Raw genomic sequence first — 24755 nt, forward strand, 5'->3', positions numbered from 1 at the left:
TGCAGCACTGGTGGAGTGCAGTACTGCGTTATCTCTATATTTTTATATTTTTTCTTCTTACTATGTTTATTGTCATGCACAAAAACACTAAATCAAACTGCTCATATCTGAAAATGTACTTGGCAATAAACCTGATTCCAGAATGTCTGTCTGAGGTTCAGCTCGCTTTTTATCTCTCTCTCTCTCTCTCTCGCTCTTCGCTGTCTTTGGTTCCTGCAACTGCCATTTCTGCTACCTGGGGAAAGCTGCTGATAGCTGTCTGGACAAACAAAAGGTAGCGATCCTCTTTCTGTGTTGGTGGCAGTTGCACTTCCTTTGTGCCATAAATTGAGCCTTCATTTTTTGCATAGGGAAAGTGATGCTTACAGGGAACCAATCTTAACTCAGATCGAAACATGTAATTATTGTGCAATCAGCATTACTTCATAATGATAAGTTTAAAAAAGTTGTCTAATGTCACATTAAAGTTGTCAAACTTCCTCACAAGACAACTGTGTAAAAAAACAAATTGGCCGTAAAAATGTTTTAAAGAATTTTAAGTAAAATTTTGAAGGATGGTTTGTACCAAAAAAAAAAAAGAGGTTATGACATAAGGATCATCTTTAGACACACTGACCCGACAGCAGCAGAGAGCAGCTTCCGTGGTGGTAGAAAGACAAAAACACCACTCACTGGTGATAAACAGGTCAGAAGATGTTGAGGCTTCAGATTCAAACTGGTTGAAGAATGAAATATTTTTAAAGGTCTTGGTCACATATAACTGTTGTGTTTTTTTCCCATATCATTGACTTAACTTTATTATGAAGGAGGTCCTAACGACATGTTAAATCTAATATCTAAATGCTGTTGAAAAAGTTACATGTAACAAACACTATATGTCGTTTGACCTCAGAATCATATTAGACAATAGTCATGACTACAAAAGATCATGACTACTCTCATCCTGACTGATGTTGTTTCATGTCATCTGGATGTTTCACTGAATGCAATAAATTAGTGTTTCACACTCTTTCTTAAACAGATTTTAAGAAAGAAGTTGGGTTTATTTTTTTATTTTCAGACTTTTTTCAATCTTTGCTTTTTTTCTTTTCTTAAATGAGGAGAAGGGTTTTTACCTTTTCAGGTCATTGAAAGCTTAATCAAATTAAAGTTAAAGGGGAACTTTGTTGGGGTTGCGAGGTGAAAATGTTGTTTGTTTAAATGTTTAAATCAATTCAGGAAATTATTAGAAGCAATATGAGCCCATATAAGAATTTTGTTACGATAAGCCCAACATTAAACTTGTACATCCTGTTTTTGTTTTGTTTTTTCAGCATCTGTGGGTGAAAATGTTTTTGCAAAAACCAAAGCCCAAATTCAAAGATGACCACATTTACCAGAAACAGCAGCAAAGAGTTTGATGTATTGATGTGAGGAAACATAACATGGAGCTGAAAATAAGTTTAAATCACTTTTACTTTTAAAAAAAATGTACATTATGTTTGGTGGAAATCAGTAAACTCCAAAAAGGATAAGACTTCTTGTAAAACTCAAAGTCCAGCGTCAACCGTGATGCATCAACCAACCACCTCAATGTGACTTCCATTGAATACTAAAGCTCTTTAATCTCCCTAAACCCTGCCAGTGAACATAATCCAGCCAGTGTTTCTGTTTCAAATATAATGTATTTGGTAAAAACACGTCATGCAACAAGTGTGTTTACTGTGGTCTCTAAATGTGTAACAAAGATCATCTGTGAAATCAGAAATGTCCTGACTTACCTGTAGATGTCCAGCTGATATCACAGCGCTGAGGTCTGCTGCTTCAGTCTCAGTGGTTATAGGCAGAAGTGAAGACGCATCTTCATGAGCTGTGTGAGTGTGTGTGTGTGTGTGTGTGTCCTGTGTCACTATTACTTCTAGTGGTTTTATTGCCAAAAGCTGAACACACAAACACACACACACAAACATGCACACACAGACCCTTCCTCTTTCACCCTCTCTTTTAATGTCATGTGTGTCTGACTTCGTCTTCCTCTTTTTCTCACAGTCACACTCACTTTGTCTCCCTCTCATTGGCACACGCACACACGCACACATTCACACACACACACATACACACACACACACACACACACACACACACACAAACACACACACTGATGTATAAACACACAAATCAAATGACCGACTTGTGTTAATCAGAGTCTAGAGTTATTTCTTTCCTCCTCAGTCTCCTCAACCAATCAGATCTCTCTGAACAGGGCTGATGACCTTGTGTTATTACAGCAGAGAACCTTATATAATCTCCATTATTCCACAAGGAAAACTTGTCCAAGTGATACATCATGATCGACTTTGAGTTTTTCTGATTCCCACCAAACATAACTTTCATTTTTTCAAAGTAAAAGGGATTTAAACTTATTTTCAGCACCATGTTTTGCTCCCTCACATCAAACCCTTTGCTGCTGTTTCCGGTAAACGTGGTCATCTTTGTCTCAGAACAGGCTTCCAGTAATAGAGAGACAAACAAATAAAGAGACCACAAAAGAGCAAGAGACCAACTGAGTTGTGGTTCTCAAACTTTTTCAAGTCAAGGACCCTAAAGTGACACAAATTAGACCACAGACCCTTATCTGAGAAGGTCTTGTCAAATGGGCCCCATCTGATAAGATTTTTGCTTTTAGATGTTTTATTACAGAAAGTGTTTGAACCCTACGGCCAAAATAGTCACACATTCTGTCATTGTGTTACTTATGGATGGAATTATTGATGGAAAGATTGCTGGGGTCTCCCATGAACCCCCTCAAGGACCACTTTCAGAACCATTTTAAAAAAAAGACACAAGTACATTGTTAAAAGTTTTTGCTCCATAAATAGTATTTACTTTCAAACTGTATTTTTGGTTGTTTTATGTGTTGTGTTCAGTACCACTCTCTGTTAATGTACCAGTTATAAAGGCTTAATGCTGTAACTGTTAATAAATCCTTTACTTATGCTTCAAAAATCAGTCATAAGATCAATAACATCAGTTTTTGGATTGTCAGGTTATGGAAAATGCTCCACCAGTGAGTCTGCAGTTATAAATGTGAGTATGACATTATTACGGGTCATGGGTCGTTCAATTTGTAATCAACCATCAGCAAAGATTGGTAAAAGGTAAAATATGGTAAAAGGTTCTACAATGCATCAAGTCTGGAGTCATAAATATTATTAATAAGCAGTTTATACATGGATTTGGGACCAGATGCCTTGAAGCCTTTTTCCAGGGGGGGGGGGGGACTGTCCACTGGAAGGGGTACCTTTCCACTGCAGGAACTTTCCAAGAGAAACAGGAAGCTTTTGAGGGACTCATTTCCCCAACCTGAGTTTAGACCAGGGTCTAAATTAAGTTCCTGGAGGATAGTTTTAACCACCAAAAAGTCCTAGCTCGTGGATTCTGAAGGTTCAGTAACTTTCAGGGTGGAGTCTGCAGCACTGAACTGAATGTTCAGGTACACTAGCACTGCAGTACACCTGACCCATCCTGGGATTCGTGGGAATTACAATGTGCTGGAGGAACTGTTACTGTTGGGAAAGATTTTAAATGTCTTAAAACTGATCTATAAAGCATTAGCAATTCATTTATTTACCAGTAATAAAGCCATTAATTACAGCCTATAAACCATTTATAAATAGTGTATTCAACATAAAGTAAATGCAGATAAATTATTGGATGAAAGTAAAACTTTTAAAAAGAAGCCCAACCTTCAGCTAGTTTGAAACAAAATCAGGAAGTGAGTAACTCTTCTTTGGCTCCACTCTTTCCCCTTTAATTCGCCACTTTCTTCTTTCTTTTCTCCTGCCACTGAAAAATGTTCAATTTCATTCTTTCCCCGCCCCGCTCACCTCGGCCAATCACATCACTGCACACAAGGTGCGTGACCGCATGTTGCAAAAGGTCATGACAGCAATATCCTGAGCACACAGAAGGAAGTCATTCAACAGAAAGTGATACACACTTCAACTAAAGCAACAGACATTGTTTCTGACAGCTGACTGAAGGTTCAGATTTGGTTTAATTCAGGATTAATTACAGTTTAGATTGAGATTATGATCAGGGCTGGTGTAACTGAAGGTTAAAGTTTAGTGTTGCCTTCACGTGTTGGGGATTCTCCTGTGTCTGCTGCCCTCTAGCGGCACAAAGTGAAGTTGTTTCATTGTGATTCCTCAGATTTCGAACATGTTGATCTAGATCAGATTTGATTCAGTTTTAGGGATAAATGTTGACCCATCTTCCTGCACAGACTCTGGTTTCAGTCCAGCACTTTGGTCCAGACCAGTGACACTGGTCCAGACTGCAACATCTCAAAAACTAGAGGATGGACTCTAATTCCCATCCACTGACTTTTTCCTCTAGCAGCTAGTTTCTTCATTTATCCTCTGAAATATCTCATCATCATCATCAGCTTTTATCTACTTTGTAAACACCCTCATTGTTTCAAGAGGATGTAAGTCTGACTTTGCCTCAATGAGGTCAAAACTTCACTATGTCCAGTACCTGCAAAACTCATGAATCAGGGCCCAATAAAACAGACTACTACTTCCTGCTGGTATTTAAATGTGGGTGCGTTGGAAGGAAACAAGAAGTATAGTGATTGGACATTTTAGAGGAAAGGAGAAATGTGCTGCTGTGGCGAAAGAGGTAGAGGGGATTGTCCGCACATCAGAAGATCAGTGGTTCGATTCCCGTCTCCTCCAGTACACGTGCCAAAGTGTCATTGGGCAAGATACTGAACCCCATATTGCCCCCTTGAATGGTCGATAAGACTTTAGAGCTAAGGCCAGTCATATTGTAGTTACCATAAATTATACCCTAAGCATTTTTGTAAAGACCTACAGGTTATAACACTGAAACATTTAAAATTCTTATTGTGTAATTACAAAGTAAAAAGGGGGAAACGGTTGATACTTGATGTAATAGTATACTAGTATATATAATTATTATAATAAAACATTAAATTGTTTAAAATAAAACCAAGTTTTTAAAGCTTTTTTTTGTGAAAGCTTGGACGTCCTCCTCCTGACCCTCAGCAGTGAGACACTTTGTTAAACTTACAGTTAATGAACTAAACCTAATTCCTCTAACATGTTATTCAGAGTCAAGAACAAAAACTTGCATATGTCACGCGGTGAGGTCAAGTTGGGGTTTTGTCCTGTCTCCATGTCTTGTCATTTCCTGTTTTATTTTGAAAAGTAACTCTCCTCTCGTTTCAGGTCACTTGCCCTTCCTCGTGTGTCACTTGTCGGAGTGTCTTCCCTGATTCCTGATTGTGTCCACCTGTTTCCCATTGCCCTCACGTGTCTTATAGTCTGCGTCTCCCTTTGTCTCGTGCCAGAGTGTCTCGTTCCAGTCGTGCACCCCAGCCAGTTATCACAGTTCATGCCTTGTGTCTGCCTTTTCGTATTTATTCTTTACCTCTAAGCGAGTGATTTTTTTTGTTGGAGTTTTTATAGTATACAGTTTCTGTTTGTCAAGTTTATTGCAGTTTTTGTAGCCTCCTTGTGGAGTGATTTTCTGTTGGTTTATTCCTTTTTGTTTCCGCAGTTTTATCCCTCCATTTGGAGTGGTTTTTGTTTATTAGATTTTTTTCCCGGAGAGGTTTAATCTTATCTAGATAGCATAGTTTTCATAGCCGGTTTTATTTTGTCACTCTCCAGAGGTTGGACTATTTAAATAAAGTCTGCCTAATTGTCACTCTGCATCTGAGTCCTCTCTATAGTCCAGGCCTGACAGCATATTTCACAGGTTTTTACTGTTATTACACAAACGGACACTCAGTGAAGTCCCTGATTCCCACACTTCCTGTTTTAAATATTCATTCCTCATTCACAGCGTATACACAAACACACAGAGGTCTGCTCTGGATGAGCTGCTCATCATCATCATCATCATCATTTGACAGGTAAAGACAATATATGAATGTGTGTGGTGTGGAAGATCACAGAGCTGTTTTGTTGACTGATTTAATCAAGATGTTGTATTTAGAAAGCAACATAACTGACAATGTTTCTTGTTGTCTCAGTGTGGTCTACTTAGGGCTTCAGTTCCTTATTTTAAGTGCTACTGTTATAAATTTCATTAGACAGAAGCAGCTACAAAATTATATTTGTTTTGTTTTTATTCGCTTTTATTTGTCTGAGTAAATCAGCTGTGATTTTTGGCTTAAGAACAGAAACATTATTTTTTTCAGTTGCAAATTGTGTCATTATTTTTTCCTGTCTCACTCCTTTATTTGTTTGTTTTTTGTGTTTGTTTTGATTTGTTTAAATGTCTGACATGGTTCATCTGGGATTTAAATGCGTGATCTTCATCCAGCTGAGATGGGTGTTGGTCTGATGCCTGTCGCTTTGCTAATCGCAGTGATGCAAGGTTGGTAGCTCTCAGATTTCATCACAGATATTTCTTCATGTGGAAGTATAAGGTTTTCTTCAGGGTGTTTTTCTATATATTTCAGTCAGATCAACAGACGTGAAGGAAGTACTCAGATCCTTTAGATAAAAGTGCTAAAATTATACTATAAAAATACTCTGTTACAAGTCAAAGTCCTACAGTGAAAATGTTACTCAAGTACAATCGAGTAAATGTAATTCAAGTACGAAAAGTAAAAGTCCTCTGTGAATGCTTTACTATTATATATTAGATCATTAGATCATCATTATTAAAGCAGGATTTTATTTTTGTAGATGGTTGAAGGGTGCAACTATTGATTATTGTCATTATGGTTTAATCTGCTAATTATTTTCTTGATTAACTGATTGATTTATTGGTTTGTTAACATCGGAAAATAGGAAGAAATGCTTTTATAACCAAAACTCAAAGTGAAACTTTCTCTGTATTTGTTTTAGTCCAACCAACAGTCTAAACCTCAACAAAACTTTAACTTTAATACTAATAAATTGAAATACTGAAAAGGAAAAGCAGCAAATCTTCACATTGTTTGGTATTTTAATCAACTGACTGTTTCAGCTGTACTTCTGAATATTGTTGGGTTTTTAATTTATAACAATGCATCATATTTTATAAATCTTTCATATGTTTTGTTTGCAAAAATCTTAAATACTTACAGCTGAGAAACATTAGGTGGGATAAAAATGCAATATATTCCTTTTGAAATGTAATGAAACAGAAGTAAAAAAAAGACTACTGTTTAGTACTTGAGTAAATGTACTTAGTTCTATTCCACCATGTCGCTGCAGGTTAAAGTGAATGAATGTGCAGATACGCAGCTGAGGTCTTGCATTGTGCCTCTCCAGGTGTCTTCAGTAAAACCTGGGATGTGACGCTGCCTCAGAGCATCGTGAGCATCACTAACTCCTGCTTCACAGTCCCGTGTCGCTTCGAGGTCCCCGACGATCAGGAAGCAAACCTCCTGAACTGCTCGGACAGGGGTCTTTGGAGGAAAGGAAGACTCTCTGGTCCCGTCGTGTTAGATTCACAAAATCCTTTCAATAACAAAGTACAAGTAGGTTCTGTCTTTCACTTGGTGACACACAACTCATGAGCAAATATGTAGAGGAGGCCAGTGGTAATGAACTTACAGTAAAATTACAGTTTTTCTCAATCGCTTTGAAACAATTCGACCGTTTGAAACATCATTCTCACAACTCTGAATGCAATTCTCTAAACATGCGAAGTCAGTCAGTCACTTCAACACTGCCACCAGTGAATTAAACCTTTTCACTTAGACGCCAAATGTTTGGGTGTTTTGATAAAAACCTGACTGACTTTAAAAAAGGAGAACTGCAAAACAACACTGTATTGAATTGTATATAGTACAGGCCTGTATGGAAAACAGAAGAGCTTTAGATTTAGAACATGGTGTATCCAAAAATTTACTGTTTTTTTTTTACATATTTTTACTGTATAATGCAGATTTGTGGCACTTTGCATTTTGTGTGTAGTTTTTGGATTAGTGTGAAGAGTTTTGAAGAAATGAGACCTAGTTTAGAAAATGTGTGAAAGCAGAATACAACAGCTGTAACTGAGGAAAGCAGAACGATACACATGGAACTATGTATCAGAAAATAGAAAACACGCAATCAAACTTAGAACATAGCATCAGTTAAAGTAAATTCACACTACATGCAGTATATATGTGAGAACGTGAGAACCGCATTAAGAGCTGTCAGAATGATGTTGATGTGTTAATTGCATCACAGCGATTGAGAAAAACTGTCTGCAAAGTTGTTTTCTTGCTTTTGAGAGGTCAGACGTTGAGAGAACTTCAACCAAAAAGTGACTTTTCCCTCATCAGATTGTTTCATTTGAATGATTTGAATCATTTTTCAGTCCAAAAATTATGACAACAATTTGATAGAAGTTATTTCTTTCTTATCCCATCAATCCCGTGTTTGTGATCCTGTAGCTTTATCTCCAAATAAAGTTTTGTTTTCTCTCTAAAACACTTGTAGGGGCAAATAGTTGGGGACTTAACAAAGAAGAACTGCACCACAGTGTTCTCGAGCTTCCCAAAGGACTATGGCGACATGTACTTCTTCAGGCTGGAATGTCCGAACGCCATCAAATACACGTTCAGTGATGGAGTCATGATCACCTTTCAGCCAGGTAAGATAAGATAAGATGTACCTTTATTGATCCCCCGTAGAGGAGATCTAAATTGACAGAGCAGCACAAAAGAAGAGGGGCTGTCCAGATTGGCTTTCAGCTTTCCTCTCATCCTCTTCACTGTCACTGCCTCCACACTGTCCAGTTCCGTCCTCGCCACAGAGCTGGCCTTCTTCACCAGCCTGTTCGGTTTCTTAGCGCCGCTAACGTATGAATGAAGTGATCAGAGGCTGTCAAATATGGTCACTTGTGCTTCTTTCACCCAAAGTTTGTAATTTGTCTCTAGATTTTTAGGTTTGGAGTTTATTGTTTGAGTGTTTGGTGACTGTTGTCTGTTTGTCTTTAGCCTCTGTTGGTTGGTCAGTCCACCAGACTGCAAAATCTCAACAACTATTGAACGGATTGTCATGAAATTTTGTTCATACGTTCATGGCTCTTAGAGGATGAATCCTACTGACTTTGGTGACACTCTGACTTTTCTTCTAGCGCCACCTTGAGGTTGATGTTTGTTCACTGAAATATCTCAACAATCATGAAATTGATTGACCATTAAATTCACATATTCACATTCCCCTCAGGATGAACTGTAATCACTTTGGTGATACTTTTCAAACTATCTCTAACTACATCTTCGTTATTTGGTGTCTGCGTCCTCCACAACAGCCCCGCCTCCTCCCTCGCTCACCTTTGTGAGTCACGTGTCAGAGGGAGCCCAGGTGAGGCTGCAGTGTTCGGTCCCAGTGCTGTGCTCCATCCTGCCCCCCTCCCTCACCTGGCTCCCCCGGGACAGCTCCAGACAGGAGGACACACAAATGCTGCAGGTGATGGATCACTCATTCATTCATCATTCATTCAGTCACTCATTTACAGTGTTGTTTACAGTAACAAGACGAGGGTGATGTTATTCTATATTTTCACCAAATCCCATGAAAAGACTAAAACAACAATGTGTGAGTCGGTCTCTCAACATTTTCTGTCCGTCCTGCCCTGAGTGTAGCTGTCAACCCACAGCCCAAGGTGTACATCGTTAAAAACAAAGTCACAGATATATCATTTCATCTTATCATTTAAAACTTCCTAAAACAGCAGCGCATTATTGTGCAAAATGGAATAAATGTTACATTTGTAGGGAACTACTTTTAGTGGTGGATTAATCCACATTTGGTGCTCTACTGAGTATTTCCAGCAGTAGGACGGTGTATGTTGGACTAAACTATAGTTTTTATTCATTTTTGTGCAACAGCTCTTTAAAGTAATACAATATGTATATGTTTAACAGGTTAAATTTTTTTTTTTTAGTCTTTTTTCAGGATTTATTGACAAGAGGACAAATGTAGAATAACACCTGCCTTATTTTTAAAGTATATTTTTCAGGTATTTTGTAGTTTACTTGAGTATGTTTCTGTTTTAATACTTTAAAATGTCGCACTTCTTACTTCATTACATTTATTTCACAGCTGCAGTTACAATTCATTTACAGATTAAATATTTACACATAAAACATATGATCTTATTATGAAGTCTGACACATTTTTATAAATTAAACTACAAAACCTAAGATAAAGTAGTTAAAATTAGCTCCAAATATATCTCAAATTAGTTATATCATTAGGCCTATAATAATATTCATAGGTTCAGATTTATTTTGATTGTTTCTTTCGTCACTGTATAATTGAACAGATAATAACAATTCAAAAGGAGATAAACTGTTATTTTACATGAGAACACACTCCATGAAAACGTCAGTGATTCAGGTATTTCCCTCTTCATTTTGTAAGAGCAGACTGCAGATGGGCACATGATGATGACATCCACACTGACCTTCAAGGCCACAGCCGACCATCAGAACCAGAGCATCGTCTGCTCGGTGTCCTACCCGCTGTCACAAGGGGGCAGCACTGAACCGTCTGCAGCAACTCAGAGACTCAACATCCTGTGTGAGAGACTCAGTGTTTTTCTGTTTTAAAACGAACCATGCAGAGCACCACAGTGACCTCTGCTGACACAGATACACACACACACACACGTATAGGATGCTTCATTCGTGCAAATAAAAGCCTTGATAACTTAATCTTCTGAAGTAAAAGTGGCCAATAGATTTAGTGAAGTTGAAGACAGGATTTTACTGATTTTAAAAGTTTATCGAGACAAAATTTAAGAGGTATATGAGTTATGTACATTACAGTACAGTACTTAGACAACACCTTATACCAATGGCTGCCAAGGAACCAAAGGGGTTAAGGCTGAACAACAAATCTGAGATGCTTATACTTACTCGTTACTTTACTAGTTAGCGTACTACTCAGATTAAGATGCTACATTACAAAGATATGACGAGCCATAAAAATACAATAGATCATCCACTTACAGTAAAGCAGTGTCTGGTTGGGAAAACTTGCCACGTTCCAGTTGTTTTATGAATTGTTGGCAGTTTGATCTCAATGACTTTCCCTCTTAACTTCTCAGATGGTTTCCTCTAAATGACAAAAATACCCAAGATTTCACAAGACATTTCACAAGAAAAGATTAAACACAAATTTGTGTCAAATGTTTTTTTCTTTTTTCCTCTCCCATTAATCATCTTTACCATATCATCATTTACCATAATCTACTAATATCATACAGCATATAATAATATATTAACACCTTTGTTGACAATATTTATGTACCTATATGTAAGTATAAGGTTATGAATGCAGGACTTGTACCTGTAATTAAGCATTTGTACTTATTCTTAAGTTAAATCTTCCACCACTGAGTCGCTGTTAGATGTTTAATGAAATATCAAAGAACCAAAAACATCCTGCCACACAAAACCGTATAGTCATTGTTACTTTCTTGCAAAATACTGAATAAGTTTATTCCCCTCAGCCTTTTAATAATGATCTAAAATAAAAATTCTGAGATGTGAAAATGACTTGTAGCTTGATAACTAGCATATTAAACCTGGGAGGAGGGGCAACAAGTAGACATTGCCTTGTCTTCACTGCATCAGTGAAACTTTATTGTGGTAGTATTGCAACTTTTACAATATATTTTTAACGTGCAAGTAAGTAATTATCAAAAGTTACTGATTTAGTGAGAGATGTTTGGACTTTGGTTGTTTTCACTCTTGAATAAAAACTGAATAATACCAGGATATCGATGATTGATTGATTAGTGATCCTAAATTTCAATCATTAATCCATTGACACATTTGACAAGTTGTTCCCTCCTCATCCTTCCTGCTTGCTTCACTATGACAACCATTTATTACACATTAAGGTGATGAACGTGTTGAACATTATATGACACAGTTTAGGAAAACAGTTGACGTGTTTGAACACGGCTCAGTGTGACGTGACCTCAGGGGGATTTTTTTGGTTTTTTTGTTTGGCAGAGTTGGAAGTATTTTTTTTTAACCAGACAGTGTTTGAAGAGCTGAACTTGTCTTAACTTGGTGTTGATGGAAGGAAAAAAAAAAAAAAAAAAAAAAGGCACAACACAAGGTGGCATTGTATTGCAGGCAGTAGTGCTGTGTTTCTGACATCGGTGGAAGAAGCACTCTGATGTTTAACTTAAGTCCCAGTAAAAGTAAATGTACAAAACTTTTTGCATCACAATATACTTCAAGTAATACAAGTAGGCCTAAAAGAAGGAGAATAACATATGATTATTAACAGTGATGTATTAATGTGTTCGGCAGGTAAAGGTGGGGCTCGTTGTAGGTTAGCCTGGGAATTTCATCAATCAAATCTATGAACCTATAATATAATAGTGTAATTTATTTGTGAATGTTTTTTTTGTATTATTACTCTAAATCTGTATCTAATCAAATAGCATGCAGTGGAGCAATATTTGCATCTGAGTGGCAGAAAATGGAAATACTCAAGTGCAATTTTTGAGGTACTTATATATATTTACCTTAAATAATCTACTTAAATACAGATTGAGTAAATGGATTATTAGCAGCAAAAAAAAATCAGTTTTCATTGCGGTCTCAGACTTTTGAGAAGAAGAAGAGACATACTTCAGAGAGAAACATAAAAATTAACAGTCAATGATCTGAATCACCAAAATTTCTCCAAAATTTATCTGTGTTCTTCCATGGCTCATTCCTCATCCCTCCATCAAGTTCGGTGCAAATTGGCTCTGTATTTTTGGTGTAACCCTGCTGACAAAGGGGAAGGGGTGAAAAGATGGCAGCCTGTCTGTTATTTTACAGCTACCACTCAATGTCTCCCCACAGATGTTCCTAGATTCACTACGGCAACACTCAGCACATCTGGTCCTGTTTCTGAGGGACGCACTGTGATCTTCACATGTTCAAGTGATGCCAACCCCCCTGTGAGCCGCTACAGCTGGCACAGAGACAACCATGGAACGGTAAGAGACTACCTACTGTATTTTATTTATTCATTCATTTGTTGTATATGTGAATGATCTTTCAGGAACACAGGGGTATTCATTAAGTATGAGGACAAAGCTATTGAGATACTTTTGTGTATTTTTAGTCTGTGGCAGTTTGTCAGTGTTTGGGGAACCCTCATTCCTGTTTCAACAGGACGATGCCCTCGTGTAGGAGAACTTGACTGGCCTGCACAGAGCTCTGACCTCAACCCCAGCAAACACCATTGGGATGAACTAGAACGCCAACTGAACATATGTTAATGTTCTTGTGGCTGAATGAGAGCAGACCCCTGCAGCCTGCTTTTAAAACTTGGTGGGAAGCCTTAAACCAACCAAAACCAAGAGTAGAAGCTGTAATAGCTGCACAGTGAAGCCCATGTCTTGGCATGGTATGATGCTCAACAATCACATACAGGTTTCATGCATTTCCACTGTCCTCACAGTGTTATACAGTTTTCGGTCTAGACTGTCACTGTTACACACCGGGCATTTATAAAATCCAGCAGCTACAAACACATTGTATTGCTTGTATTTTGTGGCTGAACATAACCAGAATGGAGCAGAGCAAGATATTTTTATGATCAATGGAACAAGGAGTCCAGGCTTTGTTATCCGTTTGTGCACAAATGACATAAAAGACAACTGTTGCACTTTTGAGTTTTTGAGTTTTAAGTTTTAGTTTCTTAGAACTTTTGGTGCCAAAAGTGCCATATGGGCTTAATGTTTGCGTGTCCACATACTTCTGGCCATATTGTGTGCTGCAAGGACTCAAATTTTTACTCCGTGATCATGAGGCTTTCCGTCACACTCATTAATCTCATCAGAGATAAAACTGGGTTGCACAAGTATTTTTTTTCTTAAGATCCCTCTTACAATAGTTTTATCTGAAGAATTTATCATCTCTCCTCATCACAGCTGACTACGATCGGACAAGGAGAAACGCTGGTCCTACAGGTCAGCCAGGAGGACAGCGGGGTGTATCTGTGCGAAGCTCAAAACTCGAGGGGCTCTGACAGGTCCAGACCGTTGTCTCTGGAGGTCAGCGCCACTAAAGGTAAACTTTGAGGTCCAATATTGTGTAAAGGTAGATACCCATGTCTTTTTGATTATAGATCAAGTCTAGGTTCTATATTAATACTGTGAAAGTATCAAAGCGCTCAGTCCACAAAGAAATGAACACAGCCTGTATTCAGAAACTGAGCCTTAAAACCAACCGTCGGGATTTCTGTAACTTTATGATGTCACAACAAAGCTGTCACCGCCCTCAGCCATGCCCCAAGCCCCACCCACCTGGACCCACCATCCAACCTTGCAGGATTTGGTTTCTCTGAGTGTTTTACCTGAAACCTGCTATAATATTGGCTCACCAACCTGTTGTTACTAGAGCTCCAGAGAGAAGCCTGAGAGAGGAGATGTAAAACTACATTGAGATGGTTTTCGGTTCTTAAATATCACAAAAATATCTTCTTATTGATTAACACTTCAAATAAAACACAGTTGATGTGTAAAATATGGAGCTTTAAATATTTATTTAATCCTGCTGGCGCTCTTACTCTGGTGCCCTCTATGTGCACTGTCCTGGAATTGTGCAACAGGCTGTGACGTGTGATTCAGAGACAGTCGGTAAGTCACTGAATCTTGTGGACACTGATTCATAAGTGAAAGACATCAAACACTGGAAATTACTGTACTGCACACACATCACTGGACAATGCCAGAATCTATGAGAGCAGAACAGAAAATACTGAAAGAAGAATCTACAGTATATTACACACAATATACAACAACTGGCAACACAGCCAGCCTGTGTTTCTGAACTCTTTCTTTTATTGGGTGGAACTCCTGTTGGTGATGAGTCAATACAATTATCCATTACTACCAAAACATTCTCAATCAAAACAATAACAAAAGATAGAGTTTAATGTTGTTGTGAAGTAGTGTGGGATCACCGTTGCTGTTATCTCAGTCAGCTTCTCCTGGTTTGGATTCCTTCAGTATCGTTCAGGAGGTTTTTACCAGAAGCTGAATTATCTGCAGAGGTCTCCCCCTCTCCAAAACAAACAGACAATGTGATTAAATCCAGTAAAGACATTTGATGTAGCAGTTTCATGTATAAAATCTTTGTTTCGTCTGCACTATATGGCCGACACGGGACATCAGTGAAAGTCTTTCAGCTGTGACTGCTAACCTTCGTTTCCCTGATAGCTTCCAGATATTCAGGAGGTTTTTACCAGGAGCCAAATTAGGTCTCCTTCCTCTCCAAAACAAACGGACCAGGTCGTTATAATCAGTTAAAACGTTGAATGAAGCGGTTTCATGTTAAAAATCAGCATTTCTCCGCTGTTGTTTGGTGGATACAGTACGACAGGGACTGCAAGCTGAGCTGCCGCTAACATTTCCTCAGCTTGTTTCTCCGATAACTTAAGATCCAGATGTCCACTGACTAAAATCCTTCATCCTGTTATTTGAAAATGATCAAGATCTAAGAAATATATCATAAAACATGGCTTCTGGCAGACACCACTACAGTGACGCATGTGCAAAGAAGATATGACGCCACTGAAAGGCAACTAAATGAAACGGACCATTACACTGATTAAAATGACAGATTTCTATAGGTTTGAAAATTGATGGAAACATTTGACATAATGTAAGTACACAGCTCAACAAAATATATAACATAGGTCTGGTCTTTTCTAGACATTTTGATATGAAAAAGTTACATATAACTTTAAGCTGAGCTGAGAAACCTACAAACTAAAGTGAGGTGAGAGAGTAATAACTAAAATACAGGGAAATGCAACAAAAGCAAAGAAGAGGAAAAGACAGTTTTCAGCAGCCGTTCATAAGAGAACACCATTAGAGAAAGCGCCTGTTATTCTAAGCCACAGAAGTCTCAATAGACCAGAATGCATCACACTGATGATACTGTGTCACGAGTTAAAAAAACAAACAGCTGACGTACAAAGGGAATATAAACTTTTACCCCTATTCGTCACATTGTCTCGAAAAATGTGAACAAGGCAAGTTTTAGGAAAGTGGATACACCAACCAAAAAAAAAGCACTTGATTGCAAAACAACTGCATCACAGGTTTTAGATGTCTTTTATCTGACATCACAAGGTGGAAAAAACCCAACAAGAAATAACTGTCATTTTTTTTTTTCTTTTTAACGTCCTGTTGTATGTTTGTTTTAATTCTGTTTTTCAGGCAGAAGTGAGGATTTAATGGTGGTTCCCTACATTATATGTGGAGTGGTGTTGGTCCTCTACATCCTGACTGTTGTTGTCGATTTGTACAAGTATCAAAGGTAAGAATAAAAAAAAAAAAAAAAAGGTTTTCTGGATCATAATTGTGTAGTTTTTCCTGCTTGATGCTTAAAGTATTGCTTTGGAGACACTACTTCTCATTCATCTTCCAGTAGTTTTGGCTAATTGTGCTCCTCCGTTTGTTTTCCTTCTGCTGCCAAGTCTTTCCAGGAGGCTGAAGGTAAGAGGATTTCTTTTTTTTTCTCTTCAAACAGAGAAAGTGACGAACAGCCAGACACTAATACAATAGATCTGATAAGGAGTTCTGACATCTTCGGCACGTCACAGTAGAGTCAGAGTCTCGTCTCGCCAACCCTCACCTTCTCCGTTTCTTAAGCAGGAAGTCGGGATGACTAATGACTAATGACTAGAGACATATGATACGTCATTTTCCCTTTTAGAGCGCAGTATAAGTGTGTTAGTAAAGGCAAATATAACTGTTCTGCTTGTGCTCTGCTTGATAAGTGAGATATACAGTTTTCCTAAAAACTTAGGATCACATGCAGGAAACATGTGAGGGAACTGGCAGCATGATGAACTGAAAGTTGAGATGCTGCCAGTTTTCTTCATATACCTAAAAAACTCTATAGATGCTTGAGGTGTAAATAAACAATTATTATTTTGAGTATGCAAGTTCCTTCTGGAGGTTTAAACATTGTATATGTGACAAAATAGTCAAAGCCCCGAGCCAAGATTTCCATAGTCCGGCTCCATTTCCTGAATGAAGACTGTAAAACGTAGCTTAAAGCTCACAAAAAGTGAGCGTCACTTGTTCTGATGTATAGAGAACGTGTTATTTTCACATGATATTTTTGTAGCCTTTGCCTTAGAGATTGAACTGTAGATTATACACTTTAAAAAAAAAAACCCCACTATTCATTAATCCGGTCTTGTTCTATATTAATTTGTTTTCGTGTATCACAGATCCTAAAGTTCCTATTCGTGTATATCAATATTTTTAGATTAACAATGGATCACATGACTACTTATGTGACAGCGACCACTTGTAGTGATGAACTCACAAATAGTAATTGTCCACTCTTCCCTTCAGCTCTACAGTGTTGAGCTGAACGTGCAATGTTTTGGTTCAGTGTCACCGCTCTCATGCAACAGGCAGCTGTTTTCATTTAAAACAGAAAAAAAAAAAGCTCTGATAAACTGACTTTACACAAACTGTCCAACACTAAACAGCAGACTCATGCAATTAGAGACTAGCTGGTGATAACACTGGATCTGCATGAATGTGATGAAAGATTTTAGTGACATTAATCTTGTGTGGTCCGTCCGTCCTGGATTAATAATGTTTTCCTTTCTTTTTAAAATTTTCATAGCAGATTGAGGTGAAGGGGGAACACACCTACACTGATCTGAGGACCGTAAGTGTCACCTCTGACTATGACCAACTCCAGGTATTTGAAAACCTTAGAGACATATTTTCATCAAAGATGAATCTATATAATTCTTTGCAGTTTAACAATTAAGTTTGAAAATGAGAGATTTAACTAACTGGCGACATGTGAGAAGCCAGATTAAGGTTAAAGATGAAGTGAAAGGAAGCAGGAAGAAACAGATTGTCATCTGTTGTCCATGTTCAGACATGTTAGAACTTGTTCTAACATGTTCCATGAGCGAAGGACAGAAAAGGAAGACACAGCTGACGGATGGATTAGGTTTCAGGGATGTAGGCCTAAAGTAATTCAGTGTTTATTTTTGTCTTTATCATTATCATTGTGAAAACTTTTCTTCTCACCTTGTAAACTTGACCTACACTGACGAGCCATAGCGTTATTGTCACAAATTATTGGCTGGACCCAAAACCAGACAGAGCAGCTGCATGTGAGGATAAAGTACAGTCGTTTTTTTATTTTCAACGGGAGCAGGTGAGTGGTGGTGAGCTGGTTGCTGGCTTGGCAGATTGGAGTTGGCAGGTTTGTTAACAGCAATTTAGGAAGAGGAGTAAATGTCTAGGTTGTAGACACAGGCAAAAACCAAACGACAGGCTTAATAACTACGGCACAACAATCTGAGACTGAATTTAAACCTTTAGGGTTTAAAGGTGAACAGGTGATTGCGTGATGGTAGACTAGCATGCTTGATTCTGGTGTTTTGCAGGTTTGCAGGCAGAGAGAAAGAGAGAGAGATAACAAACAAAAAACACACCCACTCACACTAAATAAAGGTCACAGAGGGGGTTGTAACAGTTATGACACAGATGAACCAAACCATGTTACTTATTTCATGACAATGGCAGAGACCTGGACGAGGTCGCTGGCGTTATGGCCAGACGACTGGGTCGGACTTACTTACTTCGGACTTACTTTAAGCCTAGTAAAAATGTAATCAAGTGAGTTGTATAAAAAGTCACCCTCCGTACCGTTGTCATGAAGGAGGAACCAGAGGTCTTGTGGAGTCTATGTCTCATGGGTCAGAGCTGTTTGGACCATTAACATATTAGACAGGTGGTCATAATGTTTTGGCTCATCAGTGTATATTTTCATCACTGTGTGCATTACTCTGTTGTGTGTCTCTTTTTTTTTTTTTTAAGTTTCGACAGTCTAAAACGAAGCCGTCTCCTGAACCTTCAGACTATGAGAACGCCGCTGCCACCGCCAAATCAGACCTGAATGCATGAGTTGAAGTTTTCAATAAAGTGGTTTAAATATATACGTTAAGTAGCTTCTACTCTGTGTTCTTTATCTACTTGTTCGAAGCACTTTTTTTGCACCACTGCATATAATTCTACCGTAGATATCTCACATGTACTTTTGTACAAATTTCCTGTTGTTCATACATTTGAAAAATATATGATGTGAAACTATATAATTATTAATCATCTTTAGACCATCATCAGGGCACTTTTAGGGTTTTTGGTGATGTAACTGCCACTTCCCTTTCCCTCCAGCTTCGTGGTTGACCATGTGTATGACACACAACATGGCGGTGTCACCATCTGCCTCGCTAATTTCCAGTGAAATAAAAACAGTGAAGCTGAGACCTGCAAGTCTTTTGATCTGTGACACACAATGTTGGGGGATTTACTGGTGCTGATGGTTAATGGAACAATTAAGCCACTGTCATAATGGTGTCAACCAGTCAGCACTAAGATGCACTGATTTAAACTAAACTTTTAACGGTTCCTGACCTTTATGCTGCCAAAAAAAATTAAAAATATGCATGAACATGAAAATTACATGAATTCTCTTTGGTCTCAAATTTTCAGAAATACAAAAAGTATATTTTTTAAATCTGCAGTAAGTCAATTTTAAATTTTTTGGCACCAATTTGCTTCTTTACTCCAAATAAAGATTTGTCTGTTTTCATGGCAACAGTCAATAGCTGCTGTGACAAAACAGCTGATGTGCTTTGATAATAAGTTTTGTAGGAAACATAATGTGACTGGATTATGTTTTCTAATAACATAATAAAGATATGTTGTTAATACTGAGCGTATTATTAAAATATCCAGTCATGCAGTACAATATACACGCAGATGCCACCAGAACATTATTGGGAAAACAGTTAAATAGTACATGAATGTCATTCCTTGGAGGGAGGGTTGTCTTTGGAGCAGCAACCATCACCTGCCAGATGTTGCTCCGAGCATCAACTTCTTGTTCAGTTCTGAGTCCAACATCATAAATTCCTTCAGGGAAAGGGAAAAGAGATGACAAAAGAGTAAGATTTGTAAACTTTAGAGCTATAAAGAGACCCAGACAGGGATGAAAACAGAACATTCTTTTGCTTAAGTTGGAAAATGTGTCACCCGCATAACATAATTCTTCATATGTGATGATGTAAACCTCCCGAAACAGAACCCAGAATGAGATCAGAGTCGTGTCGGAGAAAGAAAACCAAACTCCCAGATCCTTAAGAAATTCCACAGGAAGCACTGACAAGTCGGTTCCTTCAATCTTTGCTTTGATTTCACGCCTCACTTATTGTCTATAGGGAGAAGCTGCCGTTGTCTGGCTGCCACGCTGCATTCCTACCTAATGTGATCGGTTCAATTGTTTAGTCTGTGGGTTGGAAACTAACCAGGCTGCAAAGTGTTTGAACCCTAAAAATAGTTGTCAGAGCATCAGATGGCAAAATGCCAAACTTTGTCTTTTCATTCCTTTTCATGAGAGTTTGAGTCAGTGGTGGAATGTAAGTACAAAGTTGCTAAAGTAGTTAATAATATGTTATATTAAACTACATTACACTTCCTACTCCACTACATCTCAGATTATATGACCAGAGACAAACAAACAACCAGAGACAAACAACCAGAGACAGAGACTTTTGCGCAACGATCTAACTGACTAAAAGTGATTCCTTAAGTATAAGACTAAGATAAGGAGAAAACCATAAATACTTAAGTGACCACTTTAAGGAAAAGTTATGGAGAAGACTTGAAGGGTGTTTTGAGCAACTGTTTTTATTTTAAGGAAACCTTAAATCAGATTTTAACTGGTGTTTTGTGCAAACGGGCCTCTGACCTTTAGGTTAATTACCACTGCTCAACCTTGACCAAGCACAGCGATAACATTCAGCTTACACATGAATGCATCAGTATTAACAATCTAATAATGTCATATACAGTAACAGATCAGTCCAAAGGGCCAGTTCTCTGTGGAACAACTTTTACTTTTGATGATTTCAGTAGATTTAACAGGAAGTACTTCTCTACTTGTCTAAAGTTTTCCTTCCACGACTGGTTTTGCTGCAGGTGCTGACTTGCATTGTTTCATGTTTGTTTGGATTGCTGCCTTATTCTGAGCATGCTCTGTTGCTGCCAGTGACAAATGAATAAATGAAATAGCATCCTGCTGCCAGCAGATCTTTCTGTGTGGTCATACCTCATTTAGTGAGCAAAAAAAAAAAAAAGGAAAGGAAAAAAAAAACCCTGCATCCGTCAGTCATTTGCATGCCGCCTCTCCCACTCTCCTATTCACTGTTGCATTCCTCACATTCCTCCATTCAACAGAGGTCAGGAGAGAGAGAGGGAGAGAGAGGGGGAGACAGAGAGAGGAGTGGAGAAGATAAAAGGTAGGAGATATCCGGAGCGTGGGTGGTTGGGGAAATGATGAAATAACTGGGCTTGACTGTGAAAACGACTATTGAGAATAAGCCCCCCCTTCCAACCCCTTTTCACACACACACACACACACACACAGCCTCTCCATTACCCCATATGGCATTATCTGTGGTGACAAAAGGAGAACGAGCGAGTCAGCCCTGCAGCCGTTATGACGTGCTCTCCTCTGTTTCTACTCATCACTTTCACTGGCAAGAAGTTGGTCAGCATTTGACGTTAGACACATCTGTGATCAGTAAAGAGGATGACAGTAACATATACATTAAAAAACAGGGTGGTGGTGGGTTTGGAGAGGAGTTCAGTATTCTGTGTCCTGGAGGGTGGAGTTTTAACTATCAGTTCATATGAAGCAGGAAACAAGTAGCTTCTTGGAAATGCTGAAACGTCAGATGTAGTTTTTTTAACCCACCCTGAACTCTGACGGTGCAGCTTTGACACAGGCCAAACCACTGTCTAATGAATGAAGTGAGTAACGTAATGACGCTCCAATTACTTACAACTTACAGTTTTTCGGCTGACACTTTCATTCTTAAGAGACATAAACAGAATGAGTAAGTAGTGACTTATTGAACAGAAGTTGAACCCACTCCCTCTCTACCCGGTCTCCAGAAATTTTCCATTTATGCAACCAACTTGCAACAGTAATTAGGTTTAGTAGCAAGGTTTACGGTTAAAACAACATAACTAGGACACATTTCTGCAACATTTCTGTGAAGTGTCACAGCAAAATGTGGACCTGCAAAATGTTCACTGTCAACATGTTTCATTAGTTTTCCTATGATATCTACTGCCATAATTAACATTTTCTTACACGTTTAGGGAAATCAAAGTAGTTAAGTTTGGGGGAAGATTATGGTCATGGTTAGAGGAGCTATATGTAAGTTTTTGCTGTTGCTACATAGCTAACGTTAGCATTAGCAGCTGTTTACTTACCAGTCTAGAAGAAAGAGTTCAGCATCAAACCTCATTCCTTTACTCACCAAGAGCTGGAAAGCAACACCAGTGTTAACTCTTGTTTTACTTATTTTTCTATCACTAACATGCTAACCAGCTAGCCCCACACCCAAGATATCGAAATAAATAGCACCGCATGCTTGTGTTTCTTCTGCCCCAGTATACGCCCGGTTCCCTCAGCCCAAGTCTGGTCCATATACAGCATTATTATCAGATGCTACTTCCACATCTGCACCAGTGCTGAGTTTTCACTTTTCATGTTTGACCAAAACCACAATCTCTCCTGATGCATGACTACCTACTGAACTGCTGGTCATTTTTAAACCAAAGTTACTCTGCCATCTGTGGAAATAACTTTTAAAACTTTTTAAAACTTAACGTAACTCATTTTAAAGGATAACGTGGCCAAGTGGCTCGGAAAAGTTTCTAATCTCTTCAAAACAGCAACTAGTCATCTTTGATTCACTGTAATTATGATGATGAAGAAATGATAGTCAAAGACTCAGCTAGTATAATAAACTTCTCCGCTGTTGATCAATATGTTACAGACACTCATGGTTTTTCCCACACCTGATCACCTTATGACCTTTTCATCACCAAAGTGCTTCACAGTGAAGCAATGATTGTTTGTCACCTCTCAGAATCATCTTTTAAACCTGCATGAGAAGATTTTCCTTTAGTATTTGCTTTTACATACAGGACAGACAGTTTACTGGGAGATGAAAAGTTTTAAACTCAATGATAGTCATCACAGACTCTGATAACATTTTTAAAAAAAATCACTTCTTCAATTAGTAATCCCCTGGGGAACTACTGATTGGGAAAGTTGCTCTTGTGGTGTAAGACTCAACTACTCAGCACTTTTTTTTTTTTACATATATTTTATGCACATGTACAATTTGGACACAGATGCTAAGTTTGAATTCTGCTGAATTTTCACTTGTAGCAAATCACACTCTGATGTAAAAATGGAGGGAAAATGTTGCAATATTTCATAATAAAAAACACTTTTGTAGGTTTCAAACAATAAAGACCAATGACCTCAGCGTGTCGGAGGATCTGAAAGTGAAACTCTGAACCACAATAAGTAGTAGCTGATTGCGGAGGTAAGTGGTGAACATATGACTTTTTAAGTTTATATGTTGAACTTTGCACACATTTGCTTATTCACACATCCAGATTTGGAGCCCTGTTTTCTGGCAACCTGATGAATCTAAGTCCAGTATTCTCTCTTTTAGCTCTGTTTTTGATCTCCACCAACAACTCTGTAGCTGCTAAATGCTGCACCATGTTCACCAGCTGCTATTTTACTGTTTCTGTCTGCTGTTTGCTGCTGAGCAGGTGGTGGACAGTGGAACTTTTTTGCTGAAAACAGCTGCCAACACTTTTACCTTTTTTACACCAGGTATAGCATGTATAAGGGTGTTTTTGAAATGTGTGTAAACCCGCTAATAAAAGCCAATTGACCCCTTTTCAGGCGACACTCCTATGGGTCAAATCAGAAGGTTGAAAAAACGACCTGTGTGATTGTTCAGGTTGGAGGACACACACAACTGCAAGGAGCGATGTCATCTCATGCACTTACAGAGCACACACACACAGACTCGAGGGAGAGAGAGTGAGCTGTTAGTAAAACGGATCTGTCATGTCTCATCCCCGGGTTGATGCTCCTGTAAGTGTCAGAGCCTCCGTGTGAGACACTTCAAACAGTGGTTGTGTGTTTTTAAAACTTATTTTGGGGCTGCAGCTCACTCTTTCATCCTCGAGTGCAGTGTAGCTGTGGTGCACTGTAGTGGGATGACCCACGTGTTGTTTGCATCTCTGCTGATTGGAGCCAGAGCTGATGAACACCCGTGTCTACTGCAGAGTCATTTGAATGCCGATTGTACCTTTTTCCATTGCCAACAAAAGCCAGATGTTTGCTGGTCCTAGCATGTTTTTGACCAGTGGAAAAGGGGCTTATGAGAGTGGTGAGAGTGAACCAAAGCTGTAAAATGGTGTCCGGACAGAAAAACAATGAGCTGAAACACACTGAGCTGCAGATGAGGCTGATAATTCTCTGTAGGTTCATCACCACCAGCGATGCCTTTCACATCTTCACACTGTTCTCATTTTTATCATAAAAATGCTGTATATCCTCTTTAATCACGCCATATCTATAATCAAACTAAGGCAGCTACATGACTGAGACAGACAGTTCCACTCATCACATTACCAGGATGACTTTCACTGAGGGGAACTGACGTGATGCTCAAGATGTCTCACACTGAAATCCTTTGAAAAGTGAAATCTCACCTCTGCAGAACTGTGTGATCTTAACCTCAATTTCCACAGAAGGATTAAATCCGTTTAAGCAGGGTTTTTTTTTTTTTTCGCTCTCTCTCTCTCTTTTTTTTTCTTGTTGGTAAAACCAGGGAGTTACAAAATTTAGAAATATTAAA

At 38.5% G+C, this 24755-nt stretch overlaps 3 protein-coding genes across 4 annotated transcripts in view; 1 reads left to right on the forward strand and 2 right to left on the reverse strand.

Annotated features, from left to right (window-relative positions):
* LOC111661202 (N-formyl peptide receptor 1-like) overlaps positions 1–1916 on the reverse strand; it is a 14366-nt gene extending 12450 nt beyond the window's left edge. Inside the window, exon 1 of the mRNA XM_023414695.2 lies at positions 1761–1916. The gene's annotated coding sequence lies outside the window, so the exon portion shown is untranslated. The remainder of the gene's footprint in view (positions 1–1760) is intronic.
* LOC111661204 (major histocompatibility complex class I-related protein 1-like) overlaps positions 1–24755 on the reverse strand; it is a 124696-nt gene that overhangs the window by 86392 nt on the left and 13549 nt on the right. The window lies entirely within an intron of this gene.
* On the forward strand, positions 5768–18955 carry LOC111661200 (myelin-associated glycoprotein). Of its 2 annotated transcripts, none has more exons than XM_023414692.2 (12): positions 5768–5923; positions 6337–6390; positions 7275–7483; positions 8433–8586; positions 9250–9407; positions 10370–10523; positions 12815–12951; positions 13891–14029; positions 16186–16285; positions 16446–16464; positions 17615–17659; positions 18829–18955. In XM_023414692.2, exons 2-12 carry the CDS (start codon positions 6342–6344, stop codon positions 18913–18915), a joined length of 1251 nt encoding a protein of 416 aa, XP_023270460.1. In that variant the 5' UTR covers positions 5768–5923; positions 6337–6341; the 3' UTR covers positions 18916–18955. The 2 variants fall into 2 exon arrangements, with proteins under 2 accessions (XP_023270460.1, XP_087032287.1); XM_087176161.1 differs by having other exon boundaries at positions 5769–5923; positions 17615–17692.

Source organism: Seriola lalandi, unplaced genomic scaffold (assembly GCF_002814215.2).
Source record: "Seriola lalandi dorsalis isolate HSWRI2012SDOR001 ecotype SW California unplaced genomic scaffold, Sedor1 jcf7180002054538, whole genome shotgun sequence".
In the NCBI taxonomy this organism is placed as follows: domain Eukaryota; kingdom Metazoa; phylum Chordata; class Actinopteri; order Carangiformes; family Carangidae; genus Seriola; species Seriola lalandi.

What these genes read in the sequence shown, in the direction of transcription:
- LOC111661200 (XM_087176161.1), top strand. Translation starts at nt 6,342, where the DNA reads ATGGGTGTTGGTCTGATGCCTGTCGCTTTGCTAATCGCAGTGATGCAA. An exon ending in CATGATCACCTTTCAGCCAG is followed by an intron (nt 8,587 to 9,249) that starts GTAAGATAAGAT and finishes CCTCCACAACAG; the next exon opens with CCCCGCCTCCTCCCTCGCTC. An exon ending in ACAGAGACAACCATGGAACG is followed by an intron (nt 12,952 to 13,890) that starts GTAAGAGACTAC and finishes TCCTCATCACAG; the next exon opens with CTGACTACGATCGGACAAGG.